The 19,325-nt window shown below is 39.7% G+C and overlaps 1 protein-coding gene across 1 annotated transcript in view; it reads right to left on the bottom strand.

Annotated features, from left to right (window-relative positions):
• LOC126112881 (protein sidekick) overlaps positions 1-19,325 on the bottom strand; it is a 161,733-nt gene that overhangs the window by 129,561 nt on the left and 12,847 nt on the right. The window contains exons 3-8 of the mRNA XM_049915014.1: positions 6,824-7,000; positions 5,625-5,838; positions 5,348-5,521; positions 4,939-5,147; positions 4,599-4,749; positions 4,368-4,495 (exon numbers count right to left, since the gene is read on the bottom strand). Coding sequence (XP_049770971.1) covers positions 4,368-4,495; positions 4,599-4,749; positions 4,939-5,147; positions 5,348-5,521; positions 5,625-5,838; positions 6,824-7,000 — 1,053 coding nt within the window. The remainder of the gene's footprint in view (positions 1-4,367; positions 4,496-4,598; positions 4,750-4,938; positions 5,148-5,347; positions 5,522-5,624; positions 5,839-6,823; positions 7,001-19,325) is intronic.

The raw sequence follows: 19,325 nt of genomic DNA, 5'->3' as shown, positions 1-19,325 counted from the left end.
TCCACCTCAAAGATGGCTACATCCGTACCTCCATACATATCAAATGTATCAACCACCAACAATACCTCCACTTCGACAGCTGCCACCCATTCCATATCAAGAATCCCTTCCATAGAGCCTAGCCACCCATGGTCATAGGATCTGCAGTGAGAAGCAGTCCCTCTCGAAATATAACAAAGATCCCACTGACGCCTTTACAAAACATAATTACCCTCCCAACCTTGTATAAAACAGATTTCCTGTGCCTTATCTCTCCAGTCACCTCTCACCTCTCAAAGTCCCACTGTCCAGCCACGGAGTAGCATTCCCCTCATGACTCGGGGCCATCCAGGATTGTAGCAACTGAATCACATTATCCACCAGAGTTTCGACTAAACCCTGTCATGCCCACTTTCCTTCCCACCCCTCCCACAGCAGTATTCCATCGCTCACCAAATATATACAACATCCTCATCCATCCCTACTAAGACTGTTGCTGTTTCTAGAAATACTGTGAATCCGATATATCGATATTTTAAAAAATATCATTATCGGCCCTCAACCATCTAACTAACATTTCTGTCTACTGCCACAAGCAGCAGTTTACCGTGCCCCACCCCTACACTGTTATTCCACCCCCTCCCTGCCCCAGCCTCCTCCTTGTCACCACTATCCAGAATGCTTTCCCCATCATGTGCTGCTACTCGCAGTCTGACCTCGGCAGCCAGAGACTGTGGTCATATGGATGTGAGTTGCCTTGTATGTGTGTGTGTTGTCTAATTCTCATGAAGGCCTTTTTGGCCAAAAGCTCACGCTTTCGACAGTCTCTGCTACCTGATGAGTTGCAATTTACTATTTTACTCTTCTCTTCCCCTTCTGGAACAAATTCTAATATGCCTTGCTAGTCATTATACACAAATTAGCAGAGAGTGGTAATTACTTATTGGCTGTTTGCAATGCATTATCATGCCGTTGGACGTTTGAAGCTGAAACAAATTATTTTTCTTGTATTGGAAATTACATGATTGTGTGGCTAATTATGGCAATTTTTTTTTTTTACTTTTTGGATGCTTCTCTGGAAAGTAATTTAGGTTCTCATTCATACATGAAGCCAGAATGATTGTGTACAATGTTTTGACACACTCAGGGGGAAACCTCTGCCTTATGTAGACCTACCAACATAATTAACAATGTTTGTTTCTTTTTGCTAACAATTTATGATATTTTAGCTGTCTGAGGTTCATGTGGAACTGTTTTCTCATTAGTTATTAAATAATCAACACAAAGCAAAATAATACAGTTTGATGCAGCTGCTCAAATACATGGCCTAAGAGTGCTAGTTGCTATAACAGTTTATGATGATTGCCTGATACAGCCAATTTAGCACTTGGGAATCAAGAACTGCAGGAAATGTTTCTTAATAGTAGCTATTTAAAGGTAAGATCCATTAGAAACACTCATGGTATCTCATCTGCGACATTTGATAGACTGATGCATGCAAGCCACCACCATTTCCAGCTGTTATCTCAGCAATCATCTGTCAGCTTCTTTCTTCTCTTCTGCTTAGGCTTTAGAGCCAATTAAAGTAATATTTTGCTATCAGTCTCTTCATGATTCTCATTACATACCCAAAGGACAGCATACAAAAATGACATAATGAGTAGAATGAATTAATGAATCATAAATATACTTTGTGGAAATGCTGTTAATAATATGAGGACTGATCAAATTATTTATTAATTTATTTTTTACAGATGTTTATTACTCCATTTCAATGTTAACATGATCTTTTTCGAAGTACCCCTCCTCCTACTTGAATGCACTTTTTACAGCACATCTGCCAGTCCTTAAGCACATGGTGCAGGTCATTCTTTGTCATGTTTTTGAGAATTGCTTAATTTTCTTGAGCATTGTTTCAGAGTTCTTAAATGGAATGTCCTGAAGCTTTCCTTGCAATATGCTTCTTCAGTTTAGTCTATAGTGACAAGCAGTATGCTGCTGTAACAGTAGTGTGAGGAGGAACTGCACTCTAGTAAATCATTCTATGACAGTCAAAAAACGTGATTTCCCAGCAGACAGAACAACTTTTGCCTTATTTGATGTTGGAAAACCTGGCGATTTCCACACTGTGCTGGCTTATTTTCCTTCAGAAAGCATAATGATGCAGCAATTAATCATTGGCAGTGATAATTAATTCTAAAAACACATCATCAAAGAGACACAGCACTTCACAGCTTATTCCCAATTGCACAGCATTTTGTTCGGGAGTCAACAAATGTGGCACCCAGCAGGCACAAACACAGCTCCTATGCATATGATTATGTATAATCGTAAAGACAATGCCACATGAAATTCTGAACACTTCACTGAGGTTACCTGAAGTTATCCACCAATACTCAGTCTCAGTCTTTGTTGATCAGCCCTTGCAGTAATGGTGGTGATGGTGGTACTTAGTTGATGGTGTTTGGTGGTGGTAGTAGTAGTAACAAATGAAATAATAATGAAATCAGGCTGCATGGTATCAATAATGGTATATCAACACTCAGTGTCAAGATGAAATATATTTAGTTTCAAATTTCTAAATCAGTTCATTATTCTTAAAAAGGAATGACAGTGTCACGGCTTGCAAGTATTCTTCATCATAACTGAGCAGGAGTCTTTACTATGTAGGAAACTGGATCATGATGTCTTACTTCCTGCAGAATGTGTTAGGCCTCTTACGGGTTCCTCTTGCATATTTGATGTCTTATCTTTCACAAAGTACAGGGTAACACTAAGAAACTGTTCCAAAGGAATAAAACTAAACTCAAAATAGGGGAATACAATAAATTGAGTTCTGTAAGATTTGCTACATGATCTGAATAAAGTACTTATTCAGCATAAGAAAGCAGTAAATATACTGCATAAAATTCCAGATGAAGTATGATTCACACATCACAAAACAAGATGAAAAAAAACCTGTATCTGTGTCAAATGTTCAGAGTGAGGATTTGTATTCTGGCACACAGGTCCTCAACTATATTCTCATCACATATAAAGCACGAAATGGGGGATCTTAAAAGACAGCCAGGAAAAAACTGTCATGTGTTTTTTGCAGGCTGACGAAATGGACATAAACAAGCAGAAAAAAATTATGTAAATGCCAGTTTTGACACACTTAATATACAGAGTCTACTATCATCACAAAAGTATCTCTGAGAGTTCCAGACAATAGTACCAGTCATTCTAGGAAAGTGCATTCAATTCACCTTCCCCCTACCAAAACATACGAAAAAGAAATATTTTGGGTTACTTCAACCTTCCCCAACCAAATAATATGAAAAAGAAGTGGTTTGCAAAGATAAAAACTTATGAAATCACTTAAATGAAACTGCACACATTATCCACATAAAAATACTTATACATAATTGTTATGTAACTTACACAGACTTGTGCGTAATGTTTTAATGTAACTGAACACAGATAAACATAGTTTTCAGTTAATCACTTTAATGACATTCAAAAGAATGATATCCAAATACAGGGTGTTTGAAAAGAACTCCCTAGTTTTAAGTACAAATTTAATGGGGAAATAAATGAAAAATTACATCAATGAGTACATATCATGAAAGAGAATTCCTTCAAGTTTTGTTTAATGTTTGTAGGCTTCAACGTGGGATCCATTTGTTGCCCTGCACATGTCGAGATGTTAGTCCACTTCTCGCCACGTATTCACCAACATTTCAGGTGTAACTGTCCCAACCACTGTGACGATTCTTTCTGGTAAATGATTGATGTCTCCGAGATTTTCACTGTACACAACATTTTTTATGTGGCCCCAAAATAAAAATTCCAGTGGGATTTCGTGGGGGCCAAGATATCGGGCCAGCCCTACCTTCCACCTTCCTGGAAAGCTAATGACAGATAGTTTTTGCTGTAGGTGGTTCTTACCATACTGATGTCTAAAATTACATCACACTGTTATAACTGACTCAGTTTTCACAAGCCAAATAACACACTGCACTTTCTGTTGCGCAGTACACATTGTTGCTGAGTAGTTCTGCACTGCATGGAAGCACACCTGGGCTGAATTGAGGGAACAGAGGAAGAAAACATCACTGGTACCGTCTCAAGGTCAAGCAGACCTGCCAACTGCAGGAGAGCCAATATTTTAGGGTTGATGAATCAAACATCAAAAACTAGAATAGATTGTAGGACACATTAAAACTAGGCAATTCTTTTTCATACACCCTGTATTTAATCATAGTCAGTAATTAGATATACAACTAAGTAATTCTGCATAAAGAATGAACACACATCTTTATTAAATATTCCTCCTGGAAGCTTGCATCAACATAAACGAAAAGTTTACTATTTTATGCAATGTGAACTGATGTTAAGATTCTTACTTTTTACTTTCAGCCATGTGTATGCTGAGTCTTCTCCCGCCTCATTTGCTGCCAAGCACTGAAACATTCCAGAATCTTCCATAGTTAGCTTTTTTATAACTAAAGATCCATCTTCTACAACAGTGTACCTGAAAAGTTAAAATGCAGTTATGAAAATGTAAATTTCTTTCACTTCCAACCAACTTTTAGAACACATATTACAAAACACAAAATCATACATAAAAGACATACTTATTGCCTGGTATTGAGTCAACCTTTTCAGTGTTCCGAAACCAAACAATGTTAGGCATGGGAACGCCAAAGGCTTCACATGGAATTGAAATCGTTGCTCCATATTCTCCCAAAGTTTCAGTTCTCAGATTGGTTGCAAATGATGGTTTCTCTGTCAAACAAATTGTACAAAATGATATAGCATTTAACAATCTTTAGCTCATGTCTTATATTTATGTTCTTAACTTTTTTACACTCTTAGAAAAACCAACTAAGTCAGAAAGAATCTTCAGTGCATCACAAAAAATATGTTTCATTACTTCATTAAAAAGGTTGTGGTAATGAACGAAAGATGACTCACCAAGAACCATGACATTTGCAGATGCTGAAACCACTGGAAAACCACCACTGCGCAGTCTAACTTGGCACGAGTACTGGCCCGTGTAAGTCAGATTAGCGTTCAATAATGATAGCGTATTGTTCCACAATGAACTGAAGTCATATGATATGCCTGCATTCTCTATCATAATTCCATCTTTCATCCATAGTATCTCCAACTCGTGCAGGGGTCTGCAGAATTTGAAATAATTCATAAATATTCCAACTAGAAAAATTCTCTACAAAATTATGGAATGTCTTTTGAAAATAATGTTTAACACTACATCGAAATATAATAAGGAAATAAAGAAAGAAATTAAAAAGCCAGAGGTGCCTAGTAACAGTCTGTTCAATAGTTATACATTAATTTCCTGAAACCAGCAGTCATTTACCTTGCATTTGCTATACATTTCAGTTCAGCCAATTGTTGTCCTTTAACAACATGCATATCTTGCGGCTTTATGATAATTTCAGGAGCAACTTCTTTTCCAGAATCTCCCTCAACTTTCAACCTTATGTATGCACTGTTTTCTTCCTTTCCAATTTGTGTATTTGTTGCTCGAGCCCTGTGTATAACAAAAAGAATAGGCTTTTCTGCTTTTAAACTATCCATACATTAAATAATATGATTATGCTACAAAAGTAAAATCTATTTATAAATTTCAAAACCTGTATGCTCTCTGGTCTCCTGAATCAGCTGACAGAATAATAAGTTGTCCGGGTGTGAAGGCATATTTTCTGTCATATGGAAGTGTGCCACTATCAGACATCCACGTCACAGAGGGCTGTGGATGGCTATCTATTCTTGGCAGATCCAAAACAGCTGCCTTGCCCGATTCAACAGTCACTATCTTCTCTTCAGTATCTTCAAATATACCCATATCTGAAAAACAATTATAATTCCAAAGGAATGTACAAAAAAGAACAGTCCGTTAAGTAAACTCAGCACAAAATACCCTAAAAAACATGAGTAAAAGGACGAAAATTATTAAATTAATCTGAGCATCATAAACAATGAAACTTTCAGGCACTGAAATGGAACATAAAACTTGCAATGATGCACAGGAAAGTTATAACAGTTTAAAGTAAATATATCTGATTCTGCATGGAGGATACACTTCATAAATCCTTGTCACAACATGTACTTCATAATGACAAATTTTCTGATTAAAAAATTTGTATTGCTTCAACAGTCAGACAATAGGATAACAATTGAGCTACTACACGTTCAACGCTAAATGACAGGCTACTCTCATTATTAAATGAAGAGTTTCTTTTTCTTCCCAGTGACATTTCCTCATGTTCTCTCTTTCAGTGATTGTTCCAAAATAATCTATTGCCACTTTGTTGTGCTAACTGTGGGAATATACATGCGAAATGTATATACAAATGTGATTTTCTCTATGGTCAGCTACACTCTACAGCTCTGTCATATTTTAGAAAACTGCACGCATCTATATAATCTGCTCTGCAGTTTTTAACTCCCCGTCAGCTTAGCCAAGGCTTTGATGGCTGGTGATTTACCATAAAAAGTCAAACAGATGCTAAAGTATGTTGCAATTTTACTTTAAAAGCATGTGGAATGACCTGAAAAGAGTGAGGTACAGTAAGCAAGTACTGCTAATCATTAAAGAATGCTAATATATTTTAAATATAAACACTTCATAAATACTGTGCATGTTTTTCATAAATTAGTGCTACTTGACTTGGTGTCTATGTTTCCATAATGTCATTTGAATTAATTTTTTTAACAAATAATTGCATTTCTATTTAAGATCTGTCATCATAAAATGTGCAATTACTAAACCAGGCACAAAAAGGTTTAGACATGTTAGAAATCTGATAAATTATACTACTTTTTTACGCACATGCAACAGTGACATCCAGTTTCTCACTAAAAATTGATCCAGCATCATTTTTTGCTATACACTGGTAACTTCCTTTGTCCTCTTTCCGGATGTTGATGATCTTGTAGAAAGGTTCTGATGAAAAGTCATTCAGGACAACTCCATCTTTAAGCCATCTGTATTTTGGAGGAGGGTGACCTGGAATAAAAGAAAATTTGAATGGTAATTTACCCACAAAATTACAATAGTAAACAGACTAGCAGAAAACTATTGTCCAACATAAAATGGCTTAGAAGGAATGGCCATAAAACAAATGCAAGGCTGCTGAAGCACACATGACAAGGAGAGAGATACATGCCTCCTGAGCCAGTACTAAGCACAAAGGTAAACTTAAAAGCAGAAGAAATACATAGAAGGGCTATACAAGGAAAATAAATGAGTAGGTATATGAAGATGACTTGCAAGAAGAATTTCACAGAGCAGTGAAAGATCTTAAGTTGAAACAAGGCTCCTGGAATAAATGCCATTTCCTCAGAATTATTGAAATGCTTGGGAGAAGCAGCCATGAAAAAACTATTCTAAGTGGTATGCAAGATATTATAGGCACAGGCAATAGCCATAGGCTACAATGAAATATAATAATTCCAAAACCAAAAAATATAGGTGCCGATAGGTGCACACAGGCTTGTTATCAAACCAGAAGTTTAATAAGTCATGATTGCAAAATACTGACACAAATTATTTACAGAAGAATGGAAAAACTGGTACAGCCTGACCTTAGGATGAGTTATAGTTCTGGAGAAGTGTAGGAATACGCAGTGCACTATTGACCTTACCACATACCTTAGAGGATAGGGTCCACTGACCGCGAAACAATTGCAACACCAAAAAATAAGTAATGTACAGTAATGAAATATTGGGAATACATTTATTTATATAGCATTTTTAAGTGATTAAAATAGCACGATAACAGGTTAATGTAAGCACGAGAAAAGTCATTCTAAATGTGAAATGCTGGTACATTAATAACAGATGTAACTGCTGGAATGTTGCATGCAAGCATGCAAATGTGCATGCATTGTGTTGCACAAGTGCTGGATATCAGTTTGTGGGATGGAGTTCCATGCCTGTCGTATTTGCACGGTAAATGCAGTTTGTGAATACTGCTCGAGTTGTTGTCCAATGATGTCTCATATGTGCTCAATTGGAGACAGATCTGGTGATTGAGCAGGCCAAGGCAATATGTCGAAACTCTGTAGACATGTTAGGTTACCACAGCAGTACTTGAGCGAGTGTTATCCAGTTAGAAAACGCCCTGGAATGCTGTTCATGAATGGCAGCACAATAGGTCGAATCTCCAGATTGACCAACTAATTTGCTGTCTGTGTGTGGGAGGAGAACCACGAGAGTGCCTCTGCTATCACACAAAATTGTACCCCAGACCACAGCTACAGGTTTAGGTCCAGTCTGGCTAACATGCAGACAGGCTGGTTACAGGACCTGAACTGGCCTCCTCCTAACCAACCCACGGCCATCAATGACACTGAGACAGAACCAGCTTTCATCAGAAAACACAACAGACCTCCACCCCGCCGTCTTATGAACTCTCACACGACCCACTTAAGTTGCAAATGGTGGTGGTTTGGGGACAGTGGGATGCACAATACAGGGCATCTGCCTCGGAGCTATCCTCGAACTACGCAATTTGTATCAGTTCGTTGTGTCATCGTGGTGCCAAGTGCTGCTCAAATTACTAGTGCAGATGCAGTTCAATGCACCAGAGCCATATGCCGAACAAGACGGTCTTCCCTCTCGGTAGTGCCACGTGGCCATCCATAGCCGGGCCTTCTCGCAATGGTACATTCTCGTGACCATGTCCTTCTGCAATACCACAAAAGGAACATCTAGCTTCTCATAGCCCTATTACACAACCTCGTTCAAACTAGATGAAGTATTGATATTGGCCTCTGCATTGCCTTCCGGGCATACTCGACTAAAATCAATTCACCACGTTCAATCCCAAAGGCAACTAATGCTCTCGACTTTTGCAGCACGTATTTGAAGCAAACCTGTCTCTGCCACCTTCCGGGCATTTTTGAACGAAATCAACTCACGGCGTCCTATCTACGAGGTAACTAATGCTCACAATCATTACAGCACGTCTTTAAAGCAAACCTGATTGGTATCCACACAGTGACACTACTATCACTACTCGTGCGAAGGTCAAATAGATGTCACCTTCCCAGTGTAGAAACAGCCCACCAACTTTCAATTCTGTCGCACAGCTCCTCCTTAGCGTCGCAATTTTTTTTTTTTCGTCAGTATAGAATTTGTAAGTTTAGAGACAGCTTTTGACATTGTGGACTGAATGACAGTATTTGAAATTCTGAAGACACCACTGATAAAAACTTGTACAGAAACCAGATTGCATTTATCAGAAGGAGAAGCACAAGCTGAGAAAGGAGGGAAAGGGAATTAAAGGCAGGTAGAAGAAACAGAAATTTTCGAGGTTCGTTGAAGAGTGATGCCACTATAATTCTGAGTCGAACCGAGACGGCAGCAGAAATGTTTCAGCTGGGCCATAACGATCCAGATGACTTCTTATGCCATCTAATCTCCATGCACGAGTGCTGGCCTTATCACTCTAACCGCAAGAAAGAGGTGCACTGCACAGCAAGTAGGGGAAACGTGGTTCTGCCGAAAATTAAGACCAGACCATCTCCGAGCAAGGTGATATAGAATTTTTTTGGGACTGCCATAGCATTGTGCTAACAGATTATGGTCTTGGCAGAGGGCAAACTGCCACAGGAGTATGATATCGAAATCTCCTGATGAAGTGGTAAGCTATCGAGAGGCAGAGGTGTGCGTGTGTTCAAAAAAAGAGAAGATATTGTACATGCTGCTTCTTTGGGCTTGTCGAATAATGATATCCCATGCCTTCTTCCACTTTCCTACGATGAAGAAACCATTATGTAGCAGATATTCCAAGAATGGTGATATTTGGGGTGGAATGTTGTTTGAATAGTCAAAATAGACACTTCTATAACCAAGTTCTTTGCCAAATTATCCTTCCTTTAGAAAAAAAAATATGTCATATTAAAAGGTGAATATATAGAAAATTACTGGCACCATCACCAAGTTTCATGGTCACTGCTTAATTTTTTCGATGTGATAGTTTAATAGTAAAGACACTAGAGAGGCAGTTCTGATGCTGCGCTTGATAACTGAAGCGAGTCTGAAGAAAAATAAAGACACATCCATAAGCTTTGTCGATCTGGAAAAAGTGTTCGACAACATAGAATAGTACAAGATGTTCAAAATTCTGAGAAAAACAGGAGTAAGCTGTAGGGAAAGATGGTAATATATAAGAGGTTCAAATGGTTCTGAGCACTATGGGACTTAACTTCTGAGGTCATCAGTCCCCTAGAACTTAGAACTACTTAAACCTTACTAACCTAACGACATCACACACATCCGTGCCCGAGGCAGGATTTGAACCTGCGACTGTAGCGGTCACGCGGTTCCAGACTGTAGAGCTCAGAACTGCTCGGCCATCCCGGCCGACTATATAAGAGGTGCAAGAGTGGAAGATCGAGAATGAAATGCTCGAATTAAGAAGAACACGAGACAGCTATGAAGTCTCTCGCCCTACTGTTCAATCTATACATTGAAAAAGCAATGACGGAAATGAAAGAAAGGTTCATAAGTGGGATTAAAATTCAATGTGGAAGCATATCAATGAAGAGATTCGCTGATGACACTGCTATCCTCAGAGACACGCTGATGACACTGCTATCCTCAGTGAAAGTGAAAAAGAATTTTAGGTTCTGTTGAATGCAATGAACAGTCTAATGAGTACAGAATATGGATTAGAGTACATCGCAGAAAGATGAAAGTACTGAGAAGTAGCATAAATGGGAACAGTAAGTAGTAGATTAAGTTAAGTAATTCTGCTACTTAAGCGGCATGCTAACTCACAACGGACAGAGCAAGGAGGACATAAAAAGCATACTAATATTGACAAAAATGGGATTCCTGGCCAAGAGAAATCTACCAGTATAAAACAAAGGCCTTAATTTGACAAAGAAATTTCTGAGAACGGGTGTTTGGAGCACAGCATTGTATGGTAGTGAAATATGGACTGTGAGAAAACCAGAACAGAACAGAACAGATATAGTGGTACAGAAGAAATGCTGAAAATTGTGTGGACTGATAAGGTAAAGAGTGAGGAAGTTGCCTGCAGAATCAATGAGGAAAGGGATATATGAAAAACACCAAAAAGAAGAAGGGACAGGCTAAAAGGACATCTGTTAGGACATCAGGGAATAACTTCCATGGTATTGAAGGGGTGGGGGGTAGCTGTACAGTAGAAACTGTAGTGTAAGAGGCAGACTGGAATACATCCAGCAAGGAACTGCTAGGCTGCAAGCACTACTGTGAGATGAAAAGATGGACACAGGAGAGGATTCCATGGCAGGTCACATCAAACCAGTTACATGACTAAAAAAGAAGAGAGAGAGAGGCAGAAAGAGTTAAAATTTTATGATAACTTCTTGCATAGGAGTATATGTTGTCAAACTACAGAACACTTTTTATGAAATGTAGAAATTTGCGGTGCTTTACATTTAAGGGTGGTGTTACAATTCCTCCTTTCCCCTCCACTCTTCACAGCAACCAATGCACAGCCATCCTCAGACGGGGCGCATTTCTCATCACGAAACGCACCAGATTTTAGGTGCACCACGCAGAATGCACTCACCATCATGATTTGTACAGCCCGGATTAGTATGTAAATACTTTTTTTCGTTTTAAGTAAATTTCATTCTTTTTGAAGTTTCCTACATAAATTATGACATTTGGAGTCGCAAAATGTAACTTTCATTTTCTATATTTTCCCTATTTCAAAATTTAATCCATATTCCGTCATCAAAATAGCATAAATCCATGATTTCAATGCTACATTACATAAAACTGATTTTTTTAAAAGTGTGTCAGCAATAAAAAAAATTCATTAAACGACACTTCAAAGTGTGATTCCTGGCCTCGGATTGGACTAAGCGAAAACACAAATCGCTCCATCCGAAGCTGCCTTGTCTTTGAGATAGCCTGCAAGCCTTTTATTGTTGCTTCCCAGGAATTATGGAAAGACGGATAGAAGCAAAATCTCTTCCGGAGCGTGAAGCACTGAACTGATGTTTTCAGAGGGAAGGAGGAGAGCACCTTTTGGCATGTTGTCCACTGCTGTCAACATACCCTTCCCTATTAGCCACCTACTGTAGTGAAAATCTCTCACCAAAGCTACATGCTTTCATGAAAGCACATTTATAAATACGCTATTATTAACTGTGGTTCTTATTTGTAGTAATGACTATGGTATTAAATTAAGGCAGCTAAAGCGCAATTTCTTTCGATGGTAAAGGCTATCGGTTACCCTCGACGTCCTTGAAATCGATCAGTCTAAACAGGGTGCAAGGGCTCACGAAGAAGTTTACAGACGGTACCTGATACGCTGTCTTCGTCGTAGATATGTTAAATTATTTCTATTCCCCCACGTTTTCTGTTTCGTCATTCGATTGTCTTTCGCGTACTTCCACAAGGTAGTGCGCTAGCTGTATGTATAACTTTCCGTCCGTGTCATTCAAGACTAAGGATAAGCAACCGCTTTGTTTCAAATTGCAAAAATATATTGACGATTTCCCAAACCAGTCTTTGAGCACATATGGTAAAGTACTGTTTTGTGATGCTTGTGAAAAATCCGTGTTGCCGGCCGCTGTGACCGAGCGGTTCTAGGCGCTTCAGTCTGGAACCGCGCTGCTACTGTGGTAGCAGGTTCGAATCCTGCCTCGAGCATGGATGTGTGTGATGTCCTTAGGTTAGTTAGGTTTAAGTAGTTCTAAGTTCTGGGGGACTGATGACCTCAGATGTTAAGTCCCATAGTGCTCAGGTGCTCAGAGCCATTTGAATCATTTTTTGAAAAATCCGTGTCGACTGAGCAGCAGTTTCTAATATCACAGCACATATCTACCACAAAACAAAAAGGTAAATATTACAAGGAAGAATAAGTTCAAACAACAATTTTCTTCTGATGTAACAGCCAGTGGCTCCCACAGTTCTTATCTTCACGAAAGATTTGTGTTATGCCTTGATGGAAATTGAATACCCCGTATTTAAAAGCTTCCTAGAGAAGTATTCAGGTAATCATAAGCCTGGTGAATCTACACTTACAAGGAGAGATCCCCAGTTGTGCAATCGACCTTTTGCAACCACCTACATGGTGGTGTAGGTTACGAACCCAGGTATCATACCCTGAATCCATTCGCCCTGGTGGGCCGCCCTCGTTCACGAGTAAAAGGGGGAAAACAATTTAGCCTGTTCCTCTAGTGCATTAAATTAAGTTTCAACTGCCGTCGAAGCGTAATGGATTGCGCAAATGCCTGGAGAACCTAAGATGGCGGGTTCGATTCCTGTCAAGTTCCTTTTTTTCGGTTATTTGCTTCAAATGTAATATTTTTAAATTTTCTAATCCTTTTCCGAGTCACTTTAACCATTGTATTAACTTTCTTATTTGTTCTCATTTCTCCCTTGAGCTCAAAATCACTGGTGGATTTGCAGTTATCAATCACAAATCAGTTCTTTTTTTTTTGTGGCATGTAAAATGTCCGACAACGCAAATTCATCAACCAGCAAATATCATGGCGACAGAATGGAGGAATTTGACGAAGAAATGAGAACTCTCACGAATGCCTTACGCTATGCATTGTCTGTTTACACGAGGAGAGATCTCTCCTTTCTGAAAGCGTCTCCGATTTTTTAAACGCAAAGACAATAGCGGTGGGCGAACGAATCGCAAACGAGTCGACTCGTGACGAAGAGTGTACAGAAGATAACCTCACTGTAAACAGCGAGACTGATGAAGAAGGTTTGTATGGTGGGGTAAGCGTTTCCTTACTACTATCTGTTAATTTTCGGATTTCCTCGTCCACTATTAACGTGAAAATTTTGTTCTAAATTACCAAATAAGCAGCAACCAGTCGCAAAATCATGTTTTCTTTATTTACTTTTGCAAATCGATTTCAATTGGTTAACAGCCATCATCGGTGCTTTTAACGAATATGTCATCACTTTATGTTTGACCTCTGCTTAAGACAGTGTTACTACTCAGAGCACATATTCGTTGAAAGCACCGATGATGGCTGTTATTCAGTTGAAATCGATTTGTAAAAGTAAATAAAGAAAACATGATTTTGCGACTGGTTGATGCTTATTTGGTAATTTTATGGTTTACGGTCGCTGCACAACGTGGGAACCACATCGAGCCCACCATTCAGAATTTTGTTCTTTGCAGTGTACTCTCGACGTTCGACGATAAAGACGTGGATGAATGTTTTGACCCATTCAACTGTCAGGCACCTCCATCGACGTACATTCCATTAAAAGCAGTTGCCTTCTCTGAAGCTCATCCCAATTATTCATCGAAAAGCGTCCAACAAAGCGGTTTTTCTCGTTTACGCAAGAAAGGATACTTGAGGAAACGGATACAAGACGTAAAACAAGGAGGAACTAAATTCAATGAGCTGTGTCTAATTGATACCGAAACATGTAAAAAATTTAAGTATGCTCGGATGTGCCACGAACAAATGACAATGCGTACACGGCAACAATGGGCAATGGTTATCGCCGTTCCGTGTCTATCGGAAAACTTTTCTTCTTTGCAAGTGGGAAGTGGAAAAAGAATTTTAAAATAAAACACGGAGTACGTCAGGGAAAAGTGACTACATTCGTTAGCGCAAATGACGTCGCAACATTTGGAGAGACTGTAGCAGCAGCAGAATCATTCGGAAAACAAAACAGTGCTGATAATGGGCGATTACAGTTCAAATCTTAATACCGATCAATGGGTTTCAATTACGAATCAACGTATCATCGATCACTGTAGTTTCGAGAATCAAAAACTGTTTTTGTGCAAAATAGAAATTTGACGAAAGCGTTGACATTCGCCGGTGAATTTCTACCAAGTTCGTATGTATGCTGGAGGTCGGAATAAAATTCGGACCTAGAGTTGCAAAAGAAATTGAACGTTTGGAGTCAGAATACGGAAATGTGGTCGTCACCAGCTCAAAATCAGGCAAATTAACGAAAGAGCTGTACATATGCTATTTACAGTCTAATGAAATCATACAGTAAAGAAATGATTTTTTGTTACTTGTTGATTCATGCAGTGATAACAGAGACAACACATTATACGACGGAACGATTGCACCACTGGGAACCTCTCCTTGTTAGAAAAAATTTTGTCAGCAGCATTTACGGGGATTGTTGCCGTCAATTCGAGACATTTCAGGATGGTCCTATACGGGTCGCAATCGATGAGACACACAAGGGCGGTGCACTGGCAATGTAGTAACGACTATTTGAAAATAAATGGAGCAAATCCTTTCTCTAGGCGTGTGAAGAACTTCTTAAACGTAACTACCAAACATCAGCAAAAGCTCTTTAATGACGTTATGGGTGTTTTATGGCCTAATGGCGTAAAACACGAACGAGTTTTCTTGTTGGTTACCGATGCTGCTCCTTATATGTTTGGAGCTGCTAATGTTCTGAATGTTTTATATCCTAAGATGATCCATGTAACTTCCTTGGCACAAGGAATAAATAGATTAGCTGACTGCGTTAAGGATAAATTACAGATATGTTGATAGTTTAATATCAAATGTGAAAAAAGTATTTTAGAAAGCTCCCAGTAGGATCTCAACATTTAAAGAGATGCATCCCGATAATACTTTGCCACCAGAATCAGTACTAACACGTTGGGGTACAGGGCTTGAAAATCATACTCTACAGAGGACTTAGTGTACATCAAAAGCATTTATTGTTTCGAATCGCGTCAGATTAAGGCACTGAAAACATATCAATATCACTGAAAGACAATGTAAGGATTATGGAAGGCATAAAAAAGAACGTGTACAGAGAACGGGAGCACGAATAGTTCGAATGGCTCTGAGCACTATGCGACTTGCTTCTGAGGTCATCAGTCCCCTAGAACTTAGAACTACTTAAACCTAACTAACCCAAGGACATCACACACATCCACGCCCGAGGCAGGATTCGAACCTGCAACCGTAGCGGTCGCGCGGTTCCAGACTGTAGCGCCTAGAACCGCTCGGCCACTTCGGCCGGCTTTGTCTCCGTATTTTTTTTTCATATTTTATACTTTCAAGCCCATATTATATGTATATGTTTTATCATTTTTAATACATATTTATCCGAACCCCAGTGATATGCGTTCGCGCCGGTCTCTATCAGCATTTTTCACCTATCGCAAATCGCGCAGTTTGTCTGCGAAATGGACGCACGTAAAATTGCATGTTAACACACTTTTCCTCCATTGTCTATGTGCTGTCTGTGATAGATATAAATAAAAACTTTCAATATTAATCAACACGATACAAGGCAACAAGGAAAAGTTCCATCACCAATCGGTAAGGGTATCCAGCTTTTAAAACTTCCGTTATAAATAAGGCGATAAAAATTTACTGTGGTCTAACACATAAGATAAAAACTGTTCCATCATTCTTACTTTGTGTTTCTTACTAGATCGTTGCTTCTAGTAGCAGAATTTTTAAAGCATGTGAAATACAAGACTTTACACAAGAAATGCACAAATCTCCTACTGTGAGTAATCTATCTTGTAGATAAAGTCAAAAAACTAACTTGTTTACAGCAATTTTTCTGTAAGTGTGTGTGTGTGTGTGTGTGTGTGTGTGTGTGTGTGTGTGTGTATATACCTGCATGTACAGTTGTCTTTTTGTGTACAGTCATATGCAATATTTAAAAAGGAATTATGTATCCCACATTTCGGAACGTTGTTTGGAAGAATAAATAACTACTGATTTGAGATCGAGTCACATAGTGACATAGAAATCAATCTTGCATTCATTCCCTGACGTGTTCACAAAATCAAAGTAACACACTCCCAAAAGACAACGCTGTTATGTATATTACAAAACACACTTCCACTAAAGTAATAGGTAAGTCTGAAAATGTTTTACCAAGCCTGAAGGTGAATACATAGAAAGCATAGCGCGAACCATTTCCTGTGGATTTCTCAATTCCTCGCCTCTATCCACTACAATGAAGTGTAGAGGCGCTCTAGATATCGGTATCTTTTATGTTACGATATCTCGAAGTCTTTACCCGTCGGCATGTCCATTAATTGACATTCAATTGTAATAAATCGAACCAAGAACGACGCGTTCTTTTATAAATCTTAAATGCGCCGTTGCCTTAAACAGCATACTTCCATAACACTCAAAGTTACAATACGCAAATGCTTTACCCACCAATAAGCCGTTCCGGTCATTTTATTGCGACAAATCGCACAAGAAACGGCGGGTTTTTGGTGTATCCTCAATGTGCAAATGACGTAATCGAATACGGTGTCTCCCAAATTCTGCTAAGCAAAAGGTCTTCCGCGCTTCGGAATACGTGAAATTCCACGTTGTGACGTCACAATACTCGACCATCTTCTGGTACACGAAAGGTTTCACGGTCCGTGAAAGGACGGCTTAGCAGACACTGAATGCGCCAGACGTTATCCCGGCCGCCTCGGCAGGAACTGCTGGGCCGAGTTTTCCAGATCGGCATCGTTGTTTGTTCAGCGTTACGGCGCCGCGACGAGCCTAGGGCGCACACGGAGAGCGCTACAATGGAGCAGCCTGCCTATCGTGGCGGCGGCGGCGGCGCAAACGTGATCTCAAATTCACCGTCTGCCCGAACAAAGCGGGCACCACGGCGCGCGCCTGCGTTCAGCCGCCAGCGTGCTCAAAGGCGCAACGCACAGCCCACCGACCTGCTCCCGCACAACGCCGTGCACTTTTCGTAACATATTTTCTCAAACATTAAAACACCAAAGGGGGCTGAAAACGCGGCTTCTACAGTACAACACGATTCTTCGCCTCGTAAATGTTTCGGAACTACTTACGCAAACAAAGTAGTCTCTACCAAACAGAAGATTGGCCTCAACACAGCAGTGCCTCGGTAGTAGCGGAAGATGAAAATAACGATTTTAGCGATCAGTCGAGAACAATCAACAGTGACGGACAAATTATTACGTCCTTACCTTACTTCGACCTGCGAATCGCCTCTCTCAACCAATTATGGAGAGGCGGTGCTTCGAAACACTGCCTGTAGGCTATCATAGTTAATGGCGAAAACTGTCACGAGAGTTAGTGTACTGGAACCGCGCGACCGATAAGGTCGCAGGTTCGAATCCTGCCTCGGGCGTGGATGTGTGTGCTGTCGATAGGTTAGTTAAGTTTAAGTAGTTCTAAGTTCTAGGGGACTGATGACCTTAGAAGTTAAGTGCCATAGTGCTCAGAGCCATTTGAACCATTTGTAAGTGTACGATAACAGAATCAAAACCTTTATACTAAACATCGGTCGGCAAACGAATAGCTGTGGTTACGAGCCGCCTCTTGACTTCAGTATGTAATATTGCCCTCCTCAGCACAAATGGATCTGAAATGCAAATTTTTGGCTGGCCGCTGTGGGCGAGCGGTTCTAGGCGCATCAGTCCGGAACCGCGCTGCTGCTACGGTCGCATGTTCGAATCCTGGCCTCGGGCATGGATGTGTGTGATGTCTAGTAGTTCTAAGTCTAGGGCACTGATGACCTCAGATCTAAGTCCCGTAGTGCTTAGAGCCATTTGATTTTTGCAAATTTCTTTGTCCCCACCTAACTGGACTCAAATTTCACCAATGGTCTACCTTAACACTACAGCTTCAGCATGTTACATGTTGACAATACTGCAAGTCGCTGCAACTGTTCTTCAGCCGTATGAATGAGAATGCTGTACAGTTCACTTCTGAGATGAGCCCAAGCCGAAAAATTCTGGATTGAGGTCAAATACTGCTCGACGTACCACTCTTGAACCATACTGGTGCGTTACAAGTTGTCTTACATCGTGCCTGTGCCGTATCATGGTATTACCACATTCCCCAACCATGGGCCAAGGCGAAATTTGTGCGCAGTTAGATGGGGACTTAATCGAGAATTTTTACATTTATAATATATTAGTATAGCTAACACTTGGTTCAAGAATCATAAAAGAAGGTTGTAAACATGAAAGAAGCCTGGAGATACTGACAGGTTTCAGATAGATTATATAATGGTAAGACAGAGATTTAGGAACCAGGTTTTAAATTGTAAGACATTTCCAGGGGCACATGTGGACTCTGACCACAATCTATTGGTTATGAACTGCAGATTAAAACTGAAGAAACTGCAAAAAGGTGGGAATTTAAGGAGATGGGACCTGGATAAACTGACTAAACCAGAGGTTGTACAGAGTTTCAGAGAGAGCATAAGGGAACAAGTGACAAGAATGGGGGAAAGAAATACAATAGAAGAAGAATGGGTAGCTTTGAGAGATGAAGTAGGGAATGCAGCAGAGGATAAAGTAGGTAAAAAGACGACGGCTAATAGAAATCCTTGGGTAACAGAAGAAATATTGAATTTAATTGAT

Source organism: Schistocerca cancellata, chromosome 1 (assembly GCF_023864275.1).
Source record: "Schistocerca cancellata isolate TAMUIC-IGC-003103 chromosome 1, iqSchCanc2.1, whole genome shotgun sequence".
NCBI lineage: Eukaryota > Metazoa > Arthropoda > Insecta > Orthoptera > Acrididae > Schistocerca > Schistocerca cancellata.
The sequence above is the reverse complement of the archived record's forward strand: the minus strand, read 5'-3'. Positions and strand labels throughout refer to the sequence as shown.